A 24019-nucleotide genomic window follows, 5' to 3' on the forward strand; every position below is an offset into this window, starting at 1 on the left:
TAGGAGCCCCTTCCCCAATCCTAACCTCAGACATTGGGGAGGGGGAAATCAGCATCTAGGAGCCCCTTCCCCAATCCTAACCTCAGACATTGGGGAGGGGGGGATCAGCATCTAGGAGCCCCTTTCCCAACCCTAACCTCAGACATTGGGGAGGGGGGGAAATCAGCATCTAGGAGCCCCTTCCCCAATCCTAACCTCAGACATTGGGGAGGGGGGAATCAGCATCTAGGAGCCCCTTCCCCAATCCTAACCTCAGACATTGGGGAGGGGGAATCAGCATCTAGGAGCCCCTTCCCCAATCCTAACCTCAGACATTGGGGAGGGGGAATCAGCATCTAGGAGCCCCTTCCCCAATCCTAACCTCAGACATTGGGGAGGGGGGAATCAGCATCTAGGAGCCCCTTCCCCAATCCTAACCTCAGACATTGGGGAGGGGGAATCAGCATCTAGGAGCCCCTTCCCCAATCCTAACCTCAGACATTGGGGAGGGGGAAATCAGCATCTAGGAGCCCCTTCCCCAAACCTAACCTCAGACATTGGGGAGGGGGAATCAGCATCTAGGAGCCCCTTCCCCAATCCTAACCTCAGACATTGGGGAGGGGGAATCAGCATCTAGGAGCCCCTTCCCCAAACCTAACCTCAGACATTGGGGAGGGGGAATCAGCATCTAGGAGCCCCTTCCCCAATCCTAACCTCAGACATTGGGGAGGGGGAATCAGCATCTAGGAGCCCCTTCCCCAATCCTAACCTCAGACATTGGGGAGGGGGAATCAGCATCTAGGAGCCCCTTCCCCAATCCTAACCTCAGACATTGGGGAGGGGGAATCAGCATCTAGGAGCCCCTTCCCCAATCCTAACCTCAGACATTGGGGAGGGGGAATCAGCATCTAGGAGCCCCTTCCCCAATCCTAACCTCAGACATTGGGGAGGGGGAATCAGCATCTAGGAGACCCTTCCCCAATCCTAACCTCAGACATTGGGGAGGGGGAATCAGCATCTAGGAGCCCCTTCCCCAATCCTAACCTCAGACATTGGGGGAGGGGGAATCAGCATCTAGGAGACCCTTCCCCAATCCTAACCTCAGACATTGGGGAGGGGGAATCAGCATCTAGGAGCCCCTTCCCCAATCCTAACCTCAGACATTGGGGAGGGGGGATCAGCATCTAGGAGCCCCTTTCACAATCCTAACCTCAGACATTGGGGAGGGGGGGGGGAAATCAGCATCTAGGAGCCCCTTCCCCAATCCTAACCTCAGACATTGGGGAGGGGGAATCAGCATCTAGGAGCCCCTTCCCCAATCCTAACCTCAGACATTGGGGAGGGGGAATCAGCATCTAGGAGCCCCTTCCCCAATCCTAACCTCAGACATTGGGGAGGGGGGAATCAGCATCTAGGAGCCCCTTCCCCAATCCTAACCTCAGACATTGGGGAGGGGGGGAAATCAGCATCTAGAAGCCATCTAGTGCACTATATAGGGAATATGGTGCCATAGGTCTCTGGTCTAAAGACTATCACCGCGCGCGTCGTAATGAAAAGCAGTCTGAATTGAACCTTCCCTCCCAGTTACAGGTAGCATTGCACTCGAATGTAAATAATAATAACAATTATCGATAAGTCTTGATATTCGCCACCAGAGACTTATTTTTCTCCCAAACAGAACTACAAAATACATGATATTTTCTGACCACAGAGCAGTGGAGCCCTGTGTTCATTTACAAAATAATACAAATAAACTAGAACGACAGTTGTTGAACGGCTAGTTAGATTGTTCAAAAAACATACATCTGATTAATTCTGACCGCTGAATGTGTCCTCTCTCATTCCCCCTCAAGCTGCACCCCTCCCTCCCTCTCCTCCTTGAAAATGACTTATCTTCGGGAAATTAATCCTAGAGAAGGTAGAATATTAAATCGGGGTTAATCCCAAATAGATAAGATTCCTGATGTCCGTCAGCTAACGCGTTAGCATTAAGTCAAGTTGGTAAAAGATACAAAACTCACGCAGCTCGACTTCACACAGAGAACGAACCAGTTACAACACAAATTAGAGGTGTGATTGGTGGGTTGTAGCTCACCACCGCCAACATCTCCAATGCATTAACATGCATGGCTAGTGGCTAACGTTAGCCAGTTTGAGCTAGCATACAAACTCAGTAGCACAGAGTAGATCCTCCATACGACGTTGAGAAATAGAGCATTGTGGGTAGTTTACAAGATATCTGGAAATTAGATAAGTATGTAATAACCCCCCAAAAACCTGTTTGTAGTTATAGGTAACCAGATGATGACTACAACTAAGTTACTAAGTCTTTGATCACACTGTGTTGTCACCTTGGTGAGTTAAAACTCGTGCTTCCCTTTAACCACAAATAAAACGGACTCGGCAGTTAGTTTAACCTGTACAGTTTAACTGGGGATTCAGCCTCAAACCAGAGGGGTGACAGTTTAACTGGGGATTCAGCCTCAAACCAGAGGGGTGACAGTTTAACTGGGGATTCAGCCTCAAACCAGAGGGGTGACAGTTTAACTGGGGATTCAGCCTCAAACCAGAGGGGTGACAGTTTAACTAGGGATTCAGCCTCAAACCAGAGGGGTGACAGTTTAACTGGGGATTCAGCCTCAAACCAGAGGGGTGACAGTTTAACTAGGGATTCAGCCTCAAACCAGAGGGGTGACAGTTTAACTGGGGATTCAGCCTCAAACCAGAGGGGTGACAGTTTAACTAGGGATTCAGCCTCAAACCAGAGGGGTGACAGTTTAACTGGGGATTCAGCCTCAAACCAGAGGGGTGACAGTTTAAAGGGATTCAGCCTCAAACCAGAGGGGTGACAGTTTAACTGGGGATTCAGCCTCAAACCAGAGGGGTGACAGTTTAACTGGGGATTCAGCCTCAAACCAGAGGGGTGACAGTTTAACTGGGGATTCAGCCTCAAACCAGAGGGGTGACAGACTGGGGATTCAGCCTCAAACAGAGGGGTGACAGTTTAACTGGGGATTCAGCCTCAAACCAGAGGGGTGACAGTTTAACTGGGGATTCAGCCTCAAACCAGAGGGGTGACAGTTTAACTGGGGATTCAGCCTCAAACCAGAGGGGTGACAGTTTAACTGGGGATTTCAAACCAGAGGGGTGACAGTTTAACTGGGGATTCAGCCTCAAACCTGAGGGGTGACAGTTTAACTGGGGATTCAGCCTCAAACCAGAGGGGTGACAGTTTAACTGGGGATTCAGCCTCAAACCTGAGGGGTGACAGTTTAACTGGGGATTCAGCCTCAAACCAGAGGGGTGACAGTTTAACTGGGGATTCAGCCTCAAACCAGAGGGGTGACAGTTTAACTGGGGATTCAGCCTCAAACCAGAGGGGTGACAGTTTAACTGGGGATTCAGCCTCAAACCTGAGGGGTGACAGTTTAACTGGGGATTCAGCCTCAAACCAGAGGGGTGACAGTTTAACTGGGGATTCAGCCTCAAACCAGAGGGGTGACAGTTTAACTGGGGATTCAGCCTCAAACCAGAGGGGTGACAGTTTAACTAGGGATTCAGCCTCAAACCAGAGGGGTGACAATTTAAAGAGAGATGGTAAACCACTCAGTCACCCTGTGGTTCATTATAAGAGCAGCCTGCCAGTCAGTCACCCTGTGGTGCATTATAAGAGCAGCCTGCCAGTCAGTCACCCTGTGGTTCATTATAAGAGCAGCCTGCCAGTCAGTCACCCTGTGGTTCATTATAAGAGCAGCCTGCCAGTCAGTCACCCTGTGGTTCATTATAAGAGCAGCCTGCCAGTCAGTCACCCTGTGGTGCATTATAAGAGCAGCCTGCCACTCAGTGCCTCCCCCCGTCCCCCTACATCTATTGTGTAGACTAATTGCACCATCCCAAAACCAGTTAAATATCTTCTCAATAACCAAACATATTAAATATTTAGCCGTTTAAAGCGTCAAATGAAACTTAGATCCAGAAAGCATAGAAATATCATACGTACGTTTCTATCACATATCAGGCTTTCAATGAGTATTACAGATCTATGCACTGACATTTCTACGTGAAACCTGTTATACTACTGTCCATAATCTGGGGAAGGGAGTTTTGGGATGAAAGATGTTGAAAACTCCTTCAATTATGAACAAATACAAAAATGTCATGATTTCAATTGAGTCCATTTCTGATATTTATTTTGATAAGGGAAGTTGTTTACACACCCCTGGGGAAAACAGAGCCTCGGTAACAAGTCCTCTAGACCACAGTGTGAAAGAGGAACACACACACACACACACACACACTCTCTCTTAATCAAACACACACACACACACACTCTCTCTCTCTCTCTAACACAGACACACACTCTCTCTCTCTCTCTCTCTCTCTCAAACACAGACACACACTCTCTCTCTCTTAATCAAACACACACTCTCTCTCTCTCTCTCTCTCAATCAAACACACACTCTCTCTTAATCAAACACACAGACACACACACTCTCTCTCTCTCTTAAACACACACTCTCTCTCTCTCTTAATCAAACACACACACTCTCTCTCTCTCTCTTAATCAAACACACACACTCATTCAGACAGACACAGACACACAGGGCTGGATATATATATTGACAGTTGTCCTGTGAAAGTGAACATCAGAGTCAGGACATGACTCAGTCTAGGTCTCTGTAGAAAAGAATGTGAGGGGCGGGGCCATAGGGAGGTCCACAGTCCATGTCAGTATGGGTGTGTGTACAAACTGCCCTGGGGTGGTTGTGTGTGTGTACAAACTGCCCTGGGGTGGTTGTGTGTGTGTACAAACTGCCCTGGGGTGGTTGTGTGTGTGTACAAACTGCCCTGGGGTGGTTGTGTGTGTGTACAAACTGCCCTGGGGTGGTTGTGTGTGTGTACAAACTGCCCTGGGGTGGTTTGTGTGTGTGTACAAACTGCCCTGGGGTGGTTGGTTGTGTGTGTGTGTGTGTGTTTAGTCGTTGTCTTCATCCTCCTCTTCGCTCTCCTCGATCCCGTCACTGTCCTCCTGTTCCTCGTCTTCCTCCTCCGTTTCTGGGATGTCCCACTGGGGGTGGTTATCCAACACCGCCTTGGCCTCGTGCACCTCCAGCTGGCACAGTTAAAACACAGTTACAATATATAGTTACAACACACACACAGTTACAACACACACACAGTTACAATATATAGTTCCACACAGTTACAACACACACACAGTTACAACACACACACAGTTACAACACACACACAGTTACAACACACACACAGTTACAACACACACACAGTTACAACACACACAGTTACAATATATAGTTACAACACACACACACAGTTACAATATATAGTTACAACAACACACAGTTACAACACACACACAGTTACAACACACACACAGTTACAACACACACACAGTTACAACACACACACTTACAACACACACAGTTACAAACACACACAGTTACAACACACACACAGTTACAACACACACACAGTTACAACACACACACAGTTACAACACACACACAGTTACAATATATAGTTACAACACACAGACTGCAGACAGAAATGAGCTGCTGGTCTGAATCCTATTGTACTTCAAACTACATCTCCACTTAGACTGAAGGGCAATATCAACATAAATGCTGTGTGCTGTGGGTGGAACAGGCATTGTGGTGAACATGGGTGGAACAGGCATTGTGGTGAACATGGGTGGAACAGGCATTGTGGTGAACATGGGTGGAACAGGCATTGTGGTGAACATGGGTGGAACAGGCATTGTGGTGAACATGGGTGGAACAGGCATTGTGGTGAACATGGGTGGAACAGGCATTGTGGTGAACATGGGTAGAACAGGCATTGTGGTGCTGTAAAACATGGGTGGAAAGGGCATTTTGGTGAACATGGGTAGAACAGGCATTGTGGTGAACATGGGTGGAACAGGCATTGTGGTGAACATGGGTGGAACAGGCATTGTGGTGAACATGGGTGGAACAGGCATTGTGGTGAACATGGGTAGAACAGGCATTGTGGTGAACATGGGTGGAACAGGCATTGTGGTGAACATGGGTGGAACAGGCATTGTGGTGAACATGGGTGGAACAGGCATTGTGGTGAACATGGGTGGAACAGGCATTGTGGTGAACATGGGTGGAACAGGCATTGTGGTGAACATGGGTGGAACAGGCATTGTGGTGAACATGGGTGGAACAGGCATTGTGGTGAACATGGGTAGAACAGGCATTGTGGGTGAACATGGGTGGAACAGGCATTGTGGTGAACATGGGTGGAACAGGCATTGTGGTGAACATGGGTGGAACAGGCATTGTGGTGAACATGGGTGGAACAGGCATTGTGGTGAACATGGGTAGAACAGGCATTGTGGTGAACATGGGTGGAACAGGCATTGTGGTGAACATGGGTGGAACAGGCATTGTGGTGAACATGGGTGGAACAGGCATTGTGGTGAACATGGGTAGAACAGGCATTGTGGTGAACATGGGTGGAACAGGCATTGTGGTGAACATGGGTGGAACAGGCATTGTGGTGAACATGGGTGGAACAGGCATTGTGGTGAACATGGGTGGAACAGGCATTGTGGTGAACATGGGTGGAACAGGCATTGTGGTGAACATGGGTGGAACAGGCATTGTGGTGAACATGGGTGGAACAGGCATTGTGGTGAACATGGGTATTCTCTTTCAGCTTCAGACCAATGCCTATTCTCACTTAAAACATTTTAGTTTCTAATACACACAGACACACGTGAGTTGTAAGGTCTCACCTTGAGGGGTCTGATCTGGTCCAGACCCAGGTAAGAGTCTGAGCGGAGGATAACAGAGTACTGGTAGTTCCCTGTTTTAGAGGGAGCTGGAAACTTCAGCTCCACCTGTTGGAGTGAGAACACACCGAGTATACAAAACATTAAGAACACCTTCCTAATATTCAAGTGCCCCCCTCCCACCCCCAGAACAGCCTCAATCTGTCAGGGTCATGGACTCTACAAGGTGTAGAAAGTGTTTCCACAGGGCTGCTGGTCCCATATTGACTCCAATGATTCCCACAGTTGTATCAAGTTGGCTGGATGTCCTTTGGGTGGTGGACCATTCTTGATACACATTGGTAACTGTTGAGCGTCATACTACACATAGGCAACACCCCTTCTCCCTCTCACCTCCTCTGTGTCTTTGAGTGTGCAGACGTGGTAAGGCATGGAGACTAGAGTCTGGTCCTTGCGGTCAGCGATGTAGAGCCACCACCACTCATGTTTCTCCTCTGGGTAGTACAGGCTGTAGACGGGGTGGGTCACCTTAGACTTGGTCTCCAACAGCGCCCTCTCCCTTCGCTGGACACTCTGCTGCAGAGCCTCCCACTCCTGGGGGGGGAGATGGGGGTTATACATAGTCTATACCACTGATCTCCAACCCTGTTCCTGGAGAGCTACCCTCCTGTAGGTTTTAACTCCAACCCTGTTCCTGGAGAGAGACCCTCCTGTAGGTTTTAACTCCAACCCTGTTCCTGGAGAGAGACCCTCCTGTAGGTTTTAACTCCAACCCTGTTCCTGGAGAGATACCCTCCTGTAGGTTTTAACTCCAACCCTGTTCCTGGAGAGAGACCCTCCTGTAGGTTTTAACTCCAACCCTGTTCCTGGAGAGAGACCCTCCTGTAGGTTTTAACTCCAACCCTGTTCCTGGAGAGATACCCTCCTGTAGGTTTTAACTCCAACCCTGTTCCTGGAGAGAGACCTCTCCTGTAGGTTTTAACTCCAACCCTGTTCCTGGAGAGACCCTCCTGTAGGTTTTAACTCCAACCCGGTTCCTGGAGAGAGACCCTCCTGTAGGTTTTAACTCCAACCCTGTTCCTGGAGAGCTACCCTCCTGTAGGTTTTAACTCCAACCCTGTTCCTGGAGAGAAACCCTCCTGTAGGTTTTAACTCCAACCCGGTTCCTGGAGAGAGACCCTCCTGTAGGTTTTAACTCCAACCCTGTTCCTGGAGAGATGCTGCACCCAGGAACGGTTGGAGGAGCCCTGATCTATACACACACAGGTCTTTCCTCCTAAAGTGTACACATCCTGTACTCCGACAGCGTGAATCGGTGATGTTCGACTTCAGAGATGGGTAACTGCAGTCCTCTGGGGCCGGAGTGGTTCACACCCCCATCTCTAGCAAACACACCTGATTCAACTAATTACATTAGGATTAGTTGATTATTGGATTAGTTATTATTATTATTGTGTTAGCTGGACCTGGGGCAAAGGTGTGACACCTCCCAGGACTGGAGTTACTCATGTGCTCAGGGGAGTTTTACTTACACACACAGACACACAGACACACACACAGACACAGACACACACACACACACAGGGGTGTCTGACCTCCTCGTCGTCCCCGGCGATCTCATCCTGCTCCGTGTCGCTCTGCTTGTCACTCTCCTCATCTCTCTCGCTCGGAGAATCTTTGTTGCCCTCCTCTGATTCGCTGCCTTTGTCTGACCTGTCCTCCTCATCTTCCTTCGCCACGGCAACCACCTCCTAAACACAAACAGGCGTCCATAAAGCTCAACACTGATTGGTTAGTTTTCCACCAGACCTGGGTTTAAATGCATATACATTTTTAAGTATTTTTTATTTGGGTATTTTCAAATAACGAATCAACTACTAGTTGATAGTATTTTAGTAGTATTTTGTTTAACTGATAAGATATAAAATACTAGTATTTTTTGTATATACATTTTTTTACATATTTAAAATAACCCAACGACCAAACAGACCTCAGTTCAAATGCATAATGAGTATTTAAATACCTGTGTTGGAAAAAAACAACAACACTTAACTGTGTTTTTAAATACACGCCCGAGGGGGTGTGGTATACGGACAAAACACCACAGCTAAGGGTTGTTCTTGCGCGTTACGCACCGCAGAGTGCCTGGACTCAGCCTTTATCCGTGGAGTATATTGGCCATGTGGTACAAACCCTCGAGAACCTTCTGCTATTGTAAACTGGTAACCAACGGGATTCAAAGACTGAGAATAAATGAATAAATAAATGCTTTGTCAGACGTGGAATGAGTTCTGATATACAACGGGCTCGAACCACTTCCTTTATAATTCCAAACTACTAGGAAATGTTTTTATCAAAGTAACTAAAATAGTCTAAATGGTATTTGAATCCAGGTCTGGTACTGGCAGTGAAAGAAGTTAAGATGACTTAATTAAAACAGAACAATCCACTTGGATTAACTCTCTGATTGGCTGCTTACACTTCCTGACACGCTCCCATTGGCCTGTTTGGCCTTGGCTGCTGGCAGTGGGAGGGGCTTCTTCTTGGTGAGTTTCTTCTTCTTTGACTGCTTGGTTTTCTTGGCTGCTTTCGTCTTGTTCTGCCACACCTTGGCTTTGGTTTTACTGACGTCTCCCTGCTGCACACAAACAGGCACAAGGTATGTGTTATCAGTCGTTGCGTTGTCAAATGTGTGCGTCGTCAGGTGTGTGTGTGTGTGTGTGTGTTCAGACGGTGTGTACCGCGACAGCATCCTCTGTACTGGCTTCCTCTCCAACTCCGAGACACGGTGTCACATTCTGCTCCTTCTCAAACACCTCCTACACACACACACAGAGAGACACACAAGAGACACACACACACACGAGACACACACACACACACACACACACACACACACACACACACACAGTAACTAAAGTGACATATTGAATACATAGATGCGACTCATTTGCTATGTTAAGCCCTCTACAGTCTAAGCCGAGGGAGTTTACGAAACTGTATAGATTTTTTTTTTAGAAGGTCACACACTTCATTTAAATATTTGATTTGGAATTTTAAGAATAAAAAAAAAAAACGAATATTTGTTAAACATTTAAAAATGTGGCTTTATTATATTAGACCATTCAAACACATCCAATAACAGATTAATTCCCTCCAACCCTCTCTCTACCCCTCCAACCCTCTCTCTACCCCTCCAACCCTCTCTCTACCCCCCTCTCTACCCCTCCAACCCTCTCTCTACCCCTCCAACCCTCTCTCTACCCCTCTCTCTACCCCTCCAACCCTCTCTCTACCCCTCTACCCCTCTCTCTACCCCTCTACCCCCCTCTACCCCTCCAACCCCTCTCTACCCCTCCAACCCTCTCTCTACCCCTCCAACCCTCTCTCTACCCCTCCAACCCCTCTCTCTCCCCCTCTACCCCCTCTCTACCCTCCAACCCCTCTCTACCCCTCTCTCTACCCCTCCAACCCTCCAACCCCTCTCTACCCCTCTACCCCTCTCTCTACCCCTCCAACCCTCTCTCTACCCGTCCAACCCTCTCTCTACCCCTCCAACCCCTCTCTACCCCTCCAACCCTCTCTCTACCCCTCCAACCCTCTCTCTACCCCTCCAACCCTCTCTCCCCCTCCAACCCTCCCTCTACCCCTCCAACCCTCCCTCTACCCCTCCAACCCTCCCTCTACCCCTCCAACCCTCCCTCTACCCCTCCAACCCTCCTCTCTACGCCTCCAACCCCCTCTACCCCTCCAACCCTCTCTCTACCCCTCCAACCCTCCCTCCAACCCTCCCTCTACCCCTCCAACCCTCCATCCAACCCCTCTCTACCCCTCCAACACTCCATCCAACCCTCCCTCCCTCCAACCCTCCCTCCAACCCTCCCTCTACCCCTCCAACCCTCCCTCTACCCCTCCAACCCTCCATCCAACCCTCCCTCTACCCTCCAACCCTCCCTCTACCCCCAACACTCCCTCTACCCCTCCAACCCTCCCTCTATCCCCCAACCCTCCCTCTACCCCCCAACCCTCCCTCTACCCCTCCAACCCTCGCTCCAACCCTCCTCTACCCCTCCAACCCTCCCTCCAACCCTCCCTCTACCCCTCCAACCCTCCCTCTCCCTCCAACCCTCCATCCAACCCTCCCTCCCTCCAACACTCCCTCCATCCATCAAACACTCCCTCCATCCATCCATCCAACCCTCCCTCCAACCCTCCCTCCATCCCTCCCTCCCTTCATCCAACACTCCCTCCATCCATCCATCCATCCAACCCTCCCTCCCTCCATCCATCCAACCCTCCATCCAACCCTCCCTCCCTCCCTCCCTCCATCCATCCAACCCTCCCTCCATCCAACACTCCCTCCATCCATCCATCCAACCCTCCCTCCCTCCCTCCATCCATCCATCCATCCAATCCTCCCTCCATCCAGCCCTCCCTCCATCCATCCATCCAACCCTCCCTCCCTCCCTCCATCCAACCCTCCCTCCCTCCAACCAACCCTCCCTCCCTCCAACCCTCCCTCCCTCCAACCCTCCCTCCCTCCATCCATCCATCCATCCATCCAACCCTCCCTCCATCCAACCCTCTCTACCCCTCCAACCCTCCCTCCAACCCTCCCTCCATCCATCCAACCCTCCCTCCCTCCCTCCATCCTCTCCACCCCTCCAACCCTCCCTCCAACCCTCCCCCTCCATCCATCCAACCCTCCCTCCCTCCATCCAACCCTCCTTCCATCCATCCATCCAACCCTCTCTCTACCCCTCCAACCCTCCATCCAACCCTCCATCCAACCCTCCCTCGATCCATCCATCCCTCCCTCCATCCATCCAACACTCCCTCCAACCCTCCCTCCATCCATCCCTCCCTCCAACACTCCCTCCAACACTCCCTCCATCCATCCATCCAACCCTCCCTCCATCCAACCATCCATCCCTCCCTCCATCCATCCATCCAACCCTCCCTCCATCCATCCAACCCTCCCCTCCATCCATCCATCCAACCCTCCCTCCATCCATCCATCCAACACTCCCTCCATCCATCCATCCATCCATCCATCAACCCTCCCTCCCTCCATCCATCCAACCCTCCCCTCCATCCATCCATCCATCCAACCCTCCCCTCCCTCCCCTCCCCTCCCTCCCTCCAACCCTCCCCTCCCTCCCCTCCCTCCCTCCCTCCAACCCTCCCTCCCTCCCTCCATCCATCCATCCATCCAACCCTCCCTCCCTCCCTCCTCCCTCCCTCCCTCCATCCAACCCTCCCTGTATCCATCCATCCAACCCTCCCTCCGACCAACCCTCCCTCCCTCCGACCAACCCTTCCTCCCTCCCTCCGACCAACCCTTCCCTCCCTCCCTCCCTCCCTCCGACCAACCCTTCCCCCTCCCTCCGACCAACCCTTCCCTCCCTCCGACCAACCCTTCCCTCCCTCCGACCAACCCTTCCTCCCTCCGACCAACCCTTCCTCCCTCCGACCCTTACCGCCATCCTCTTCCTGGTCAGGGTGACCGTAACCGTGACGATGGATCCAGCTGTGATGTTATTGCTGTCTTCATCATCCAGGACTGGAGAGACAACAGAAGACAACAGGTTAGAGATGAGACAGTAGTAACAGTCCAGGACTGGAGAGACAACAGAAGACAGGTTTTCCCCTGAGAAAAACAAATATCTTATCAATTAAACAAAGACCTTATTCTCTTCTAACATTTGTTTTTTGCCATGTAAGGACCTTCTAGAAAGTTAGATGTGGTTTCATGCCAGTATCTGTTGGGATAGCCAGTTAGATGTGGTTTCATGCCAGTATCTGTTGGGACAGCCAGTTAGATGTGGTTTCATGCCAGTATCTGTTGGGACAGCCAGTTAGATGTGGTTTCATGCCAGTATCTGTTGAGACAGCCAGTTAGATGTGGTTTCATGCCAGTATCTGTTGGGATAGCCAGTTAGATGTGGTTTCATGCCAGTATCTGTTGAGACAGCCAGTTAGATGTGGTTTCATGCCAGTATCTGTTGAGACAGCCAGTTAGATGTGGTTTCATGCCAGTATCTGTTGGGACAGCCAGTTAGATGTGGTTTCATGCCAGTATCTGTTGGGACAGCCAGTTAGATGTGGTTTCATGGCAGTATCTGTTGGGACAGCCAGTTAGATGTGGTTTCATGCCAGTATCTGTTGGGATAGCCAGTTAGATGTGGTTTCATGCCAGTATCTGTTGAGACAGCCAGTTAGATGTGGTTTCATGCCAGTATCTGTTGAGACAGCCAGTTAGATGTGGTTTCATGCCAGTATCTGTTGGGACAGCCAGTTAGATGTGGTTTCATGCCAGTATCTGTTGAGACAGCCAGTTAGATGTGGTTTCATGCCAGTATCTGTTGAGACAGCCAGTTAGATGTGGTTTCATGCCAGTATCTGTTGGGACAGCCAGTTAGATGTGGTTTCATGCCAGTATCTGTTGGGACAGCCAGTTAGATGTGGTTTCATGGCAGTATCTGTTGAGACAGCCAGTTAGATGTGGTTTCATGCCAGTATCTGTTGGGATAGCCAGTTAGATGTGGTTTCATGCCAGTATCTGTTGAGACAGCCAGTTAGATGTGGTTTCATGCCAGTATCTGTTGAGACAGCCAGTTAGATGTGGTTTCATGCCAGTATCTGTTGGGACAGCCAGTTAGATGTGGTTTCATGCCAGTATCTGTTGAGACAGCCAGTTAGATGTGGTTTCATGCCAGTATCTGTTGAGACAGCCAGTTAGATGTGGTTTCATGCCAGTATCTGTTGAGACAGCCAGTTAGATGTGGTTTCATGCCAGTATCTGTTGGGACAGCCAGTTAGATGTGGTTTCATGGCAGTATCTGTTGAGACAGCCAGTTAGATGTGGTTTCATGCCAGTATCTGTTGAGACAGCCAGTTAGATGTGGTTTCATGCCAGTATCTGTTGAGACAGCCAGTTAGATGTGGTTTCATGCCAGTATCTGTTGAGACAGCCAGTTAGATGTGGTTTCATGCCAGTATCTGTTGAGACAGCCAGTTAGATGTGGTTTCATGCCCGTATCTGTTGAGACAGCCAGTTAGATGTGGTTTCATGCCAGTATCTGTTGAGACAGCCAGTTAGATGTGGTTTCATGCCAGTATCTGTTGAGACAGCCAGTTAGATGTGGTTTCATGCCAGTATCTGTTGAGACAGCCAGTTAGATGTGGTTTCATGCCAGTATCTGTTGAGACAGCCAGTTAGATGTGGTTTCATGCCAGTATCTGTTGAGACAGCCAGTTAGATGTGGTTTCATGCCAGTATCTGTTGGGATAGCCAGTTAGATGTGGTTTCATGCCAGTATCTGTTGAGACAGCCAGTTAGATGTGGTTTCATGCCAGTATCTGTTGGGACAGCCAGTTAGATGTGGTTTCATGCCAGTATCTGTTGGGACAGCCAGTTAGATGTGGTTTCATGCCAGTATCTGTTGGGACAGCCAGTTAGATGTGGTTTCATGCCAGTATCTGTTGGGACAGCCAGTTAGATGTGGTTTCATGCCAGTATCTGTTGGGACAGCCAGTTAGATGTGGTTTCATGCCAGTATCTGTTGGGACAGCCAGTTAGATGTGGTTTCATGCCAGTATCTGTTGAGACAGCCAGTTAGATGTGGTTTCATGCCAGTATCTGTTGGGACAGCCAGTTAGATGTGGTTTCATGCCAGTATCTGTTGGGACAGCCAGTTAGATGTGGTTTCATGCCAGTATCTGTTGAGACAGCCAGTTAGATGTGGTTTCATGCCAGTATCTGTTGAGACAGCCTGCAGGAACTAAAATTGAGTGAATACAAACACAAACTTCAGAGAAGGGGCGTGACCTCACCCTGCAGCTTGGTATCCATGGTGATGGACGGGAAGCTGGCGAGTACGGCCATAACCTCGTCATACTTCTCCTCGCCAAGGAAACGGAGCATGCTCCGACGGTCCGAGTCCTTCAGGCTGACCAGGTCCTGCAGGCTACGCACCTTGTACTGGGGAGAGGTTACTATAGTTACCATACCATAATACACCTTGTACTGGGGAGAGGTTACTATAGTTACCATACCATAATACACCTTGTACTGGGGAGAGGTTACTATAGTTACCATACCATAATACACCTTGTACTGGGGAGAGGTTACTATAGTTACCATACCATAATACACCTTGTACTGGTTACCACCTAATACTGGTTACCATAGTAACACACCTTATACTGGAGGGAGGGTATAGGGAGGAGGGGAGAGAATTACTGTGTTATGGCTCCATCTCAATTGGTCTTACTGCAATTCCTCACAACCTCCTTGCATCCTTCTCAACTCTATTAGACGACTAGATCCAAGGTCCCTCCCCTCAGACTTTTTCCTCCAATGGGTTTTGAGAAGGTGAGAAGAGAGGACGTAAGGAATCGAGGAAAGGTGAATTGAGAAAGAGGCCTTGTACACAGAGCCAAACATTGTCTGGGTGACGGTACCTTCTTGGAGACGCAGTAGCGGAGGTGCTCCTCTTCAAAGTGAGGAAGCTGCAGCAGAGGAGACTTGGACTCCTGCAGACCCTGGACGATCATCTGGGTCAGTTTCATACAGTTCTCTATCGACACCAGCCTGGGGGCATGGAACCCTGCACACACAGGCCAGCATGCATCTGTGTCAGTTTGGGCAAGTGTCTGTGTGTGTGTCAGTCTGCTGTTGGTCATCATGGTGAGTTGACAGTGTGTGTGTGTCAGTCTGCTGTTGGTCATCATGGTGAGTTGACAGTGTGTGTGTGTACCTCTGTCGTTGGCCATCATGGTGAGTTGACAGTGTGTGTGTGTGTGTGTGTACCTCCTCTGCTGTTGGCCATCATGGTGAGTTGACAGCCCACGTTGACCATCTCCTGGAGCAGAGCTGGACTCTTCCTCACCACAAACCTCTGGTCTGTAACACAGAGAAAGAGAGAGAGAGAGAGAGAGAGAGAGAGAGAGAGAGAGAGACAGAGAGACAGAGTGAGACACAGAGCGGGCAGGCTAAAGGAGCTCCTTAAACTTGACCCCCAAAAAACATCTGGGTCAGATGGTTTAGACCCTTTCTTCTTTAAGGTTGCTGCCCCTATCATCACCAAGCCCGACCTTTTTAACCTGTCTCCTTTCTGGGGAGGTTCCCATTGCTTGGAAGGCAGCCACAGTTCATCCTTTATTTAAAGAGGGAGATCAAGCTGATCCTAACTGTTATAGGCCTATTTCTATTTTTCCCCGTTTATCAATTTTTGGAAAAAATCTGTCAATATTCAGCTGGCTGGCTTTCTTGATGTCTATAGTATTCTCTCTGGTATGTCTATAGTATTCTCTCTGGTATGTCTATAGTATTCTCTCTGGTATGTCTATAGTATTCTCTCTGGTATGTCTATAGTATTCCCTCTGGTATGTCTATAGTATTCCCTCTGGTATGTCTATAGTATTCCCTCTGGTATGTCTATAGTATTCCCTCTGGTATGTCTATAGTATTCTCTCTGGTATGTCTATAGTATTCTCTCTGGTATGTCTATAGTATTCTCTCTGGTATGTCTATAGTATTCCCTCTGGTATGTCTATAGTATTCCCTCTGGTATGTCTATAGTATTCCCTCTGGTATGTCTATAGTATTCCCTCTGGTATGTCTATAGTATTCTCTCTGGTATGTCTATAGTATTCTCTCTGGTATGTCTATAGTATTCTCTCTGGTATGTCTATAGTATTCTCTCTGGTATGTCTATAGTATTCCCTCTGGTATGTCTATAGTATTCCCTCTGGTATGTCTATAGTATTCTCTCTGGTATGTCTATAGTATTCTCTCTGGTATGTCTATAGTATTCCCTCTGGTATGTCTATAGTATTCCCTCTGGTATGTCTATAGTATTCTCTCTGGTATGTCTATAGTATTCTCTCTGGTATGTCTATAGTATTCTCTCTGGTATGTCTATAGTATTCCCTCTGGTATGTCTATAGTATTCTCTCTGGTATGTCTATAGTATTCTCTCTGGTATGTCTATAGTATTCCCTCTGGTATGTCTATAGTATTCTCTCTGGTATGTCTATAGTATTCTCTCTGGTATGTCTATAGTATTCTCTCTGGTATGTCTATAGTATTCTCTCTGGTATGTCTATAGTATTCTCTCTGGTATGTCTATAGTATTCTCTCTGGTATGTAACCTGTTTTCTGCTCAGGTTATGGATGTGTCACTGCAACCTTAAAGGTCCTCAATGATGTCACCATTGCCCTTGATTCTAAGCAGTATTATGCTGCTATTTTTATTGACTTGGCCAAAGCTTTTGATACGGTAGACCATTCCATTCTTGTGGGCCGACTAAGGAGTATTAGTGTCTCTGTGGGGTCTTTGGCCTGGTTTGCTAACTACCTCTCTCAGAGAGTGCAGTGTATAAAGTCAGAAAATCTGCTGTCTCAACCACTGCCTGTCACCAAGGGAGTACCCCAAGGCTCGATCCTAGGCCCTACGCTCTTCTCAATTTACATCAACAAAATAGCTCAGGCACTAGGAAGCTCTCTCATCCATTTACAGTCTTATACTCAGCTGGCCCCTCCCCAGATTGCGTTAAATGCTCTACAGCAAAGCTTTCTTAGTGTCGAACAAGCTCTCTGCCCTTAACCTTGTTCTGAACACCTCCAAAACAAAGGTCATGTGGTTTGGTAAGAAGAATGCTCCTCTCCCCACAGGTGTGATTACTACCTCTGAGGGTTTAGAGATTGAGGTCGTCACCTCATACAAGTACTTGGGAGTATGGCTAGACGGTACACTGTCCTTCTCTCAGCACATATCAGAGCTGCAGGCTAAAGTTAAATCTAGACTTGGTTCCCTCTATGGTAATCTCTCCTCTTTCACCCCAGCTGCCAAACTAACCCTGATTCAGATCACCATCCTAACCATGCTAGATTACAGAGACGTAATTTATAGATCGGCAGGTAAGGGTGCTCTCTAGCGGCTAGATGTTCTTTACCATTCGGCCATCAGATTTGCCACCAAAGCTCCTTATAGGACACATCACTGCTCTCTATGCTCCCCTGTAAACTGGTCATCTCTGTATACCTGTCGCAAGACACACTGGTTGATGCTTATTTATAAAACCCTTCTTAGGCCTCACTCCCCCCTATCTGAGATATCTACTGCAGTCCTCATCCTCCACATACAACACCCGTTCTGCCAGTCACATTCTGTTAAAGGTCCCCAAAGCACACACATCCCTGGGTCGCTCCTCTTTTCAGTTCGCTGCAGCTAGCGACTGGAACGAGCTGCAACAAACACTCAAATTGGACAGTTTTATCTCCATCTCTTCATTCAAAGACTCCATCATGGACACTCTGACTGACAGTAGTATCTGCTTTGTGTGATGTATTGTTGTCTCTACCTTCTTGCTCTTTGTGCTGTTGACTGTGACCAATAATGTTTGTACCATGTTGTGTGTTGCTACCATGTCGTGTTAGGTCTCTCTTTATGTAGCCTTGTGTTGTCTCTCTTGTTCTGTGTGTGTGCATGCGTGCGTGCGTGTATGCATGTTTTCCCCACAGGAGGCCTTTGCCTTCTGGTAGGCCGTCATTGTAAATAAGAATTTGTTTTTAACGGACTTGCCTAATTAAATATAGGTTCAATAAATAAAAATTGTGAATGTAGGACGCTTTTCCCGTGGTTCATTTTAATGCCAGCCAAGTAGGCTATACTCCTGTTGTAAAGAGAAGCAATGTGCTGAATATTAGGAAAGCTGATTAATAAGTATAGTAGGCCTAGCCTATAGAAAGCTGATGGGATCCTCCTCTTTTTATTAGAGGCCATCACTCTATTTTCTCACACAAATGCATAGCCTATGGAAATGTTGAGCAACATGAGCTCATGGGCTCTCATGAAGTGTTTTAATTAGATTTTCTAATACATTTACATTGATGTCAGAGGGATTAGAGGGACAATAGAGTGCTGAGTACCAGGCAGTTAGACAGTTTGGTAGGCTACTAATGACCGTCAGCAGCATCAGAGCTTAGAGAAGTCTAATTACCGTGACTAAACGGTCAAGTGAAATTTGAATGTTGTCATGACTTGTGACCGCCGGTGTGGCGGTAATACGGTATCCGTAGCAGCCCCGTGTGCGCGGTGTGTCGTACCCTCTTCGATGTCGTCTGAGACCTCCATGCGTGCCAGGTGAGCCAACACCAGTACCCGGGCCTTAAGACTGTATGGGTAGCAGAATGGAGGCTCCTTCTTCTTCACGTTGATGTTCCCCAACTCACGGATCAGCTAGAGAGAGACAGGGAGAGGTTTAACAGACCGAGAAGAGACCCACACACAGAGGCCGAGAGAGAGACCCACACACAGAGGCCGAGAGAGAGAGAGCCCGACACACAGAGGCAGAGAGAGAGAGAGAGAGAGAGAGAGAGCCCGACACACAGAGGCCGAGAGAGAGCCCGACACACAGAGGCCGAGAGAGAGAGCCCGACACACAGAGGCCGAGAGAGAGAGCCCGACACACAGAGGCCGAGAGAGAGAGAGAGAGAGCCCGACACACAGAGGCCGAGAGAGAGAGAGAGAGAGAGAGAGAGAGAGCCCGACACACAGAGGCCGAGAGAGAGCCCGACACACAGAGGCCGAGAGAGAGAGAGAGAGAGCCCGACACACAGAGGCCGAGAGAGAGAGACCGACACACAGAGGCCGAGAGAGAGAGAGAGCCCGACACACAGAGGCCGAGAGAGAGAGCCCGACACACAGAGGCCGAGAGAGAGAGCCCGACACACAGAGGCCGAGAGAGAGAGACCGACACACAGAGGCCGAGAGAGAGAGAGAGAGAGAGCCCGACACAGAGGCCGAGAGAGAGAGCCCGACACACAGAGGCCGAGAGAGAGAGCCCGACACACAGAGGCCGAGAGAGAGAGCCCGACACACAGAGGCCGAGAGAGAGAGAGAGAGAGCCCGACACACAGAGGCCGAGAGAGAGCCCGACACACAGAGGCCGAGAGAGAGAGAGAGAGAGAGAGAGAGAGAGCCCGACACACAGAGGCCGAGAGAGAGCCCGACACACAGAGGCCGAGAGAGAGAGCCCGACACACAGAGGCCGAGAGAGAGAGAGAGAGCCCGACACACAGAGGCCGAGAGAGAGAGACCGACACACAGAGGCCGAGAGAGAGAGAGAGCCCGACACACAGAGGCCGAGAGAGAGAGCCCGACACACAGAGGCCGAGAGAGAGAGCCCGACACACAGAGGCCGAGAGAGAGAGCCCGACACACAGAGGCCGAGAGAGAGAGAGAGAGAGCCCGACACACAGAGGCCGAGAGAGAGAGCCCGACACAGAGGCCGAGAGAGAGAGAGAGAGAGCCCGACACACAGAGGCTGAGAGAGAGAGCCCGACACACAGAGGCCGAGAGAGAGAGACCGACACGTAGACAGGCCGGCAGGCCGAACGGCAGACAGGTCGACAGCAGGGATGCAAACTGGTGAGGAACCAAAAAGGTGACAGTCTTTGTTGTTGCACTGAAACATGTAATAAATCCCTGCAGAGAGAAATGCAGGTTTTAACTAATTAAACAACACAATATGACCTACATGATCAGTCTCTGTGTGTCAAATAAAGTGGTTCATGTGAACCTAATTCACAGCTAAAAAACAAAGAAATCCAATGTTATTTGTTGACTAGACTTTACTGCAAATGACACTCAAGTCTTGAAAAAACAATCCACTAATATTACATGCAACACTTGTTGCCATGACAGCCTTTATAATAGAAGGCTTGTTACCATGACAGCCTTTATAATAGAACGCTTGTTGCCATGACAGCCTTTATAATAGAACACTTGTTGACATGACAGCCTGTATAACAGAATGCTTGTTACCATGACAGCCTTTATAATAGAACGCTTGTTACCATGACAACCTTTATAATATATCGCTTGTTGCCATGACAACCTTTATAATAGAACGCTTGTTGACACGACAGCCTGTATAACAGAATGCTTGTTACCATGACAGCCTTTATAATAGAACGCTTGTTACCATGACAACCTTTATAATATATCGCTTGTTGCCATGACAGCCTGTATAACAGAACACTTGTTACCATGAGAGCCTTAATAGAACTCGTGTTACAATGACAGCCTTTATAATAGAACTCGTGTTACAATGACAGCCTTTATAATAGAACTCGTGTTACAATGACAGCCTTTATAATAGAACTCGTGTTACAATGACAGCCTTTATAATAGAACTCGTGTTACAATGACAGCCTTTATAATAGAACGCTTGTTACCATGACAGCCTTTATAATAGAATGCGTTACCATGACACCCTTTATAATAGAACGCGTGTTACCATGACAGCCTTTATAATAGAACGCGTGTTACCATGACAGCCTTTATAATAGAACGCTTGTTACCATGACAGCCTTTATAATAGAACACTTGTTAGGTTAGGTTTCTCTGGCTAACTTCGCTAACGGACAAATCGAACCAGCGAGCAAGATACCGTCACTTAACTCTAACAATACTTATTCCACCACACTGTCTCCCGCACATCAAACTTTCCAAATGACAGTTCCTTCGGTTACAGCTCATGGAGTAGCTTCGTCACCTTCTCACCCCGTGTCCGTGGTCAGGCTTGTCACCCCTCTCTTCGATATCGTTCAGGGGACACGCTGCGGTAAATGGAAAACTGCCTTTCTACTCTGTGCGGTCTTTCCAGAGCACGCTCTGACGCTGTAACTAGCAAATCGGTTGTCTCTTCACTCTTCAGTCACGTGCTGCATTCCGCTGTTACGATTGGATACAGCCAGTATTGCTCGAAACGTGCATCACTCTTTCTCTTACAGCCAGTAGTCTGATCCAAAGCCCCCCCCAATAACAACCAGTAGTCTGATCCAAAGCCCCCCCCCAATAACAACCAGTAGTCTGATCCAAAGCCCCCCCCCCAATAACAACCAGTAGTCTGATCCAAAGTCCCCCTCCCAATAACAACCAGTAGTCTGATCCAAAGCCCCCCCAATAACAACCAGTAGTCTGATCCAAAGCCCCCCCAATAGCCAGTAGTCTGATCCAAAGCCCCCCCAATAACAGCCAGTAGTCTGATCCAAAGCCCCCCCCAATAACAACCAGTAGTCTGATCCAAAGCCCCCAATAACAGCCAGTAGTCTGATCCAAAGCCCCCCAATAGCCAGTAGTCTGATCCAAAGCCCCCCAATAACAGCCAGTAGTCTGATCCAAAGCCCCCCAATAACAACCAGTAGTCTGATCCAAAGCCCCCAATAACAGCCAGTAGTCTGATCCAAAGCCCCCCAATAACAACCAGTAGTCTGATCCAAAGCCCCCCCAATAACAACCAGTAGTCTGATCCAAAGCCCCCTCCCAATAACAACCAGTAGTCTGATCCAAAGCCCCCAATAACAACCAGTAGTCTGATCCAAAGCCCCCCTCCCAATAACAACCAGTAGTCTGATCCAAAGCCCCCCACAATAACAGCCAGTAGTCTGATCCAAAGCCCCCAATAACAACCAGTAGTCTGATCCAAAGCCCCCTCCCAATAACAACCAGTAGTCTGATCCAAAGCCCCCCCCCACAATAACAGCCAGTAGTCTGATCCAAAGCCCCCCCAATAACAACCAGTAGTCTGATCCAAAGCCCCCCCCCCCAATAACAACCAGTAGTCTGATCCAAATCCCCCCCCACCCTCCCAATAACAGCCAGTAGTCTGATCCAAAGCCCCCCACCCCACCCTCCCCCTAAACTTTTCTAAACGGATCTACACTAATCACGTAGGTCACCTATTTTGGAATCAACTGTGAATTTCAACGAAAGGTGACTAATTTGCATCCCTGAGACAGAACGACAGGCAGGCAGACAGAACGACAGGCAGGCAGACAGAACGACAGGCAGGCAGACAGAACGACAGGCAGGCAGACAGAACGACAGGCAGGCAGACAGAACGACAGGCAGGCAGACAGAACGACAGGCAGGCAGACAGAACGACAGGCAGGCAGACAGAACGACAGGCAGGCAGACAGAACGACAGTCACTATTTTACCTGTGGTACTTGGATGTTGTCCGTGGGTCGTATGGTGGCCTCTTTGTTGCTGCGGGGGTCAAACTCAAACGCAGCCGTCAACACCATGGATAACCCTACGATATGAAGAGTGAACAATACTAATATCGGTACCATTAACTAATTCGATTTGTGCTAGAAATGCTAGAAAGTTAGCATTTTGGAAACAGCAGCCAGGCAACCTAAGCCAAAGCATGGGTTGCTGTCATACGTGGTCCATAGACTGTTTCCATGGCAAGGAAACAAAATGTGTCATTTTTATACATTTGGGTGAAGTACCACTTTAAAACTGCGGTCAGGGTCGTTAACTCACGTTTCATGTTCATGTTGGGCGTCTTGTACATGAAGTGCATGAAGAGTTGTGTCGTGTTGATTAGAATCTGGTCGCCACTGTAACGTATAGACCGATACCACCACGTACCCTGAGGGGAGGGAGAAGAGACAAGGTTTGTAACCGATACCACCACGTACCCTGGGGGGAGGGAGAAGAGACAAGGTTTGTAACCGATACCACCACGTACCCTGAGGGGGAGGGAGAAGAGACAAGGTTTGTAACCGATACCACCACGTACCCTGGGGGAGGGAGAAGAGACAAGGTTTGTAACCGATACCACCACGTACCCTGAGGGGGAGGGAGAAGAGACAAGGTTTGTAACCGATACCACCACGTACCCTGGGGGAGGGAGAAGAGACAAGGTTTGTAACCGATACCACCACGTACCCTGGGGGAGGGAGAAGAGACAAGGTTTGTAACCGATACCACCACGTACCCTGGGGGAGGGAGAAGAGACAAGGTTTGTAACCGATACCACCACGTACCCTGGGGGGAGGGAGAAGAGACAAGGTTTGTAACCGATACCACCACGTACCCTGAGGGGGAGGGAGAAGAGACAAGGTTTGTAACCGATACCACCACGTACCCTGGGGGAGGGAGAAGAGACAAGGTTTGTAACCGATACCACCACGCACCCTGGGGGGAGGGAGAAGAGACAAGGTTTGTAACCGATACCACCACGTACCCTGAGGGGGAGGGAGAAGAGACAAGGTTTGTAACCGATACCACCACGTACCCTGAGGGGGAGGGAGAAGAGACAAGGTTTGTAACCGATACCACCACGTACCCTGAGGGGGAGGGAGAAGAGACAAGGTTTGTAACCGATACCACCACGTACCCTGAGGGGGAGGGAGAAGAGACAAGGTTTGTAACCGATACCACCACGTACCCTG

At 49.0% G+C, this 24019-nt stretch overlaps 1 protein-coding gene across 2 annotated transcripts in view; it reads right to left on the minus strand.

Annotated features, from left to right (window-relative positions):
• Window positions 1-4883: 4883 nt before the first annotated feature.
• The window catches only part of sec63 (SEC63 homolog, protein translocation regulator), a 48260-nt gene continuing 29124 nt past the window's right edge, over window positions 4884-24019 (minus strand). The window contains exons 8-20 of one of the 2 annotated variants that reach the window (XM_042301128.1): window positions 23106-23214; window positions 22775-22869; window positions 18876-19008; window positions 15576-15668; window positions 15227-15372; window positions 14597-14744; window positions 12241-12323; window positions 9502-9579; window positions 9240-9395; window positions 8356-8511; window positions 7154-7354; window positions 6764-6868; window positions 4884-5092 (exon numbers count right to left, since the gene is read on the minus strand). In XM_042301128.1, the coding sequence (XP_042157062.1) occupies window positions 4955-5092; window positions 6764-6868; window positions 7154-7354; window positions 8356-8511; window positions 9240-9395; window positions 9502-9579; window positions 12241-12323; window positions 14597-14744; window positions 15227-15372; window positions 15576-15668; window positions 18876-19008; window positions 22775-22869; window positions 23106-23214 (1641 nt within the window). In that variant the 3' untranslated portion in view covers window positions 4884-4954. Of the gene's footprint in view, window positions 5093-6763; window positions 6869-7153; window positions 7355-8355; window positions 8512-9239; window positions 9399-9501; window positions 9580-12240; window positions 12324-14596; window positions 14745-15226; window positions 15373-15575; window positions 15669-18875; window positions 19009-22774; window positions 22870-23105; window positions 23215-24019 lie in introns of both variants that reach the window. The other variant, XM_042301127.1, reaches the window with a different exon arrangement.

This window comes from Oncorhynchus tshawytscha, linkage group LG18, assembly GCF_018296145.1.
Source record: "Oncorhynchus tshawytscha isolate Ot180627B linkage group LG18, Otsh_v2.0, whole genome shotgun sequence".
NCBI classification, from domain to species: Eukaryota; Metazoa; Chordata; class Actinopteri; order Salmoniformes; family Salmonidae; genus Oncorhynchus; species Oncorhynchus tshawytscha.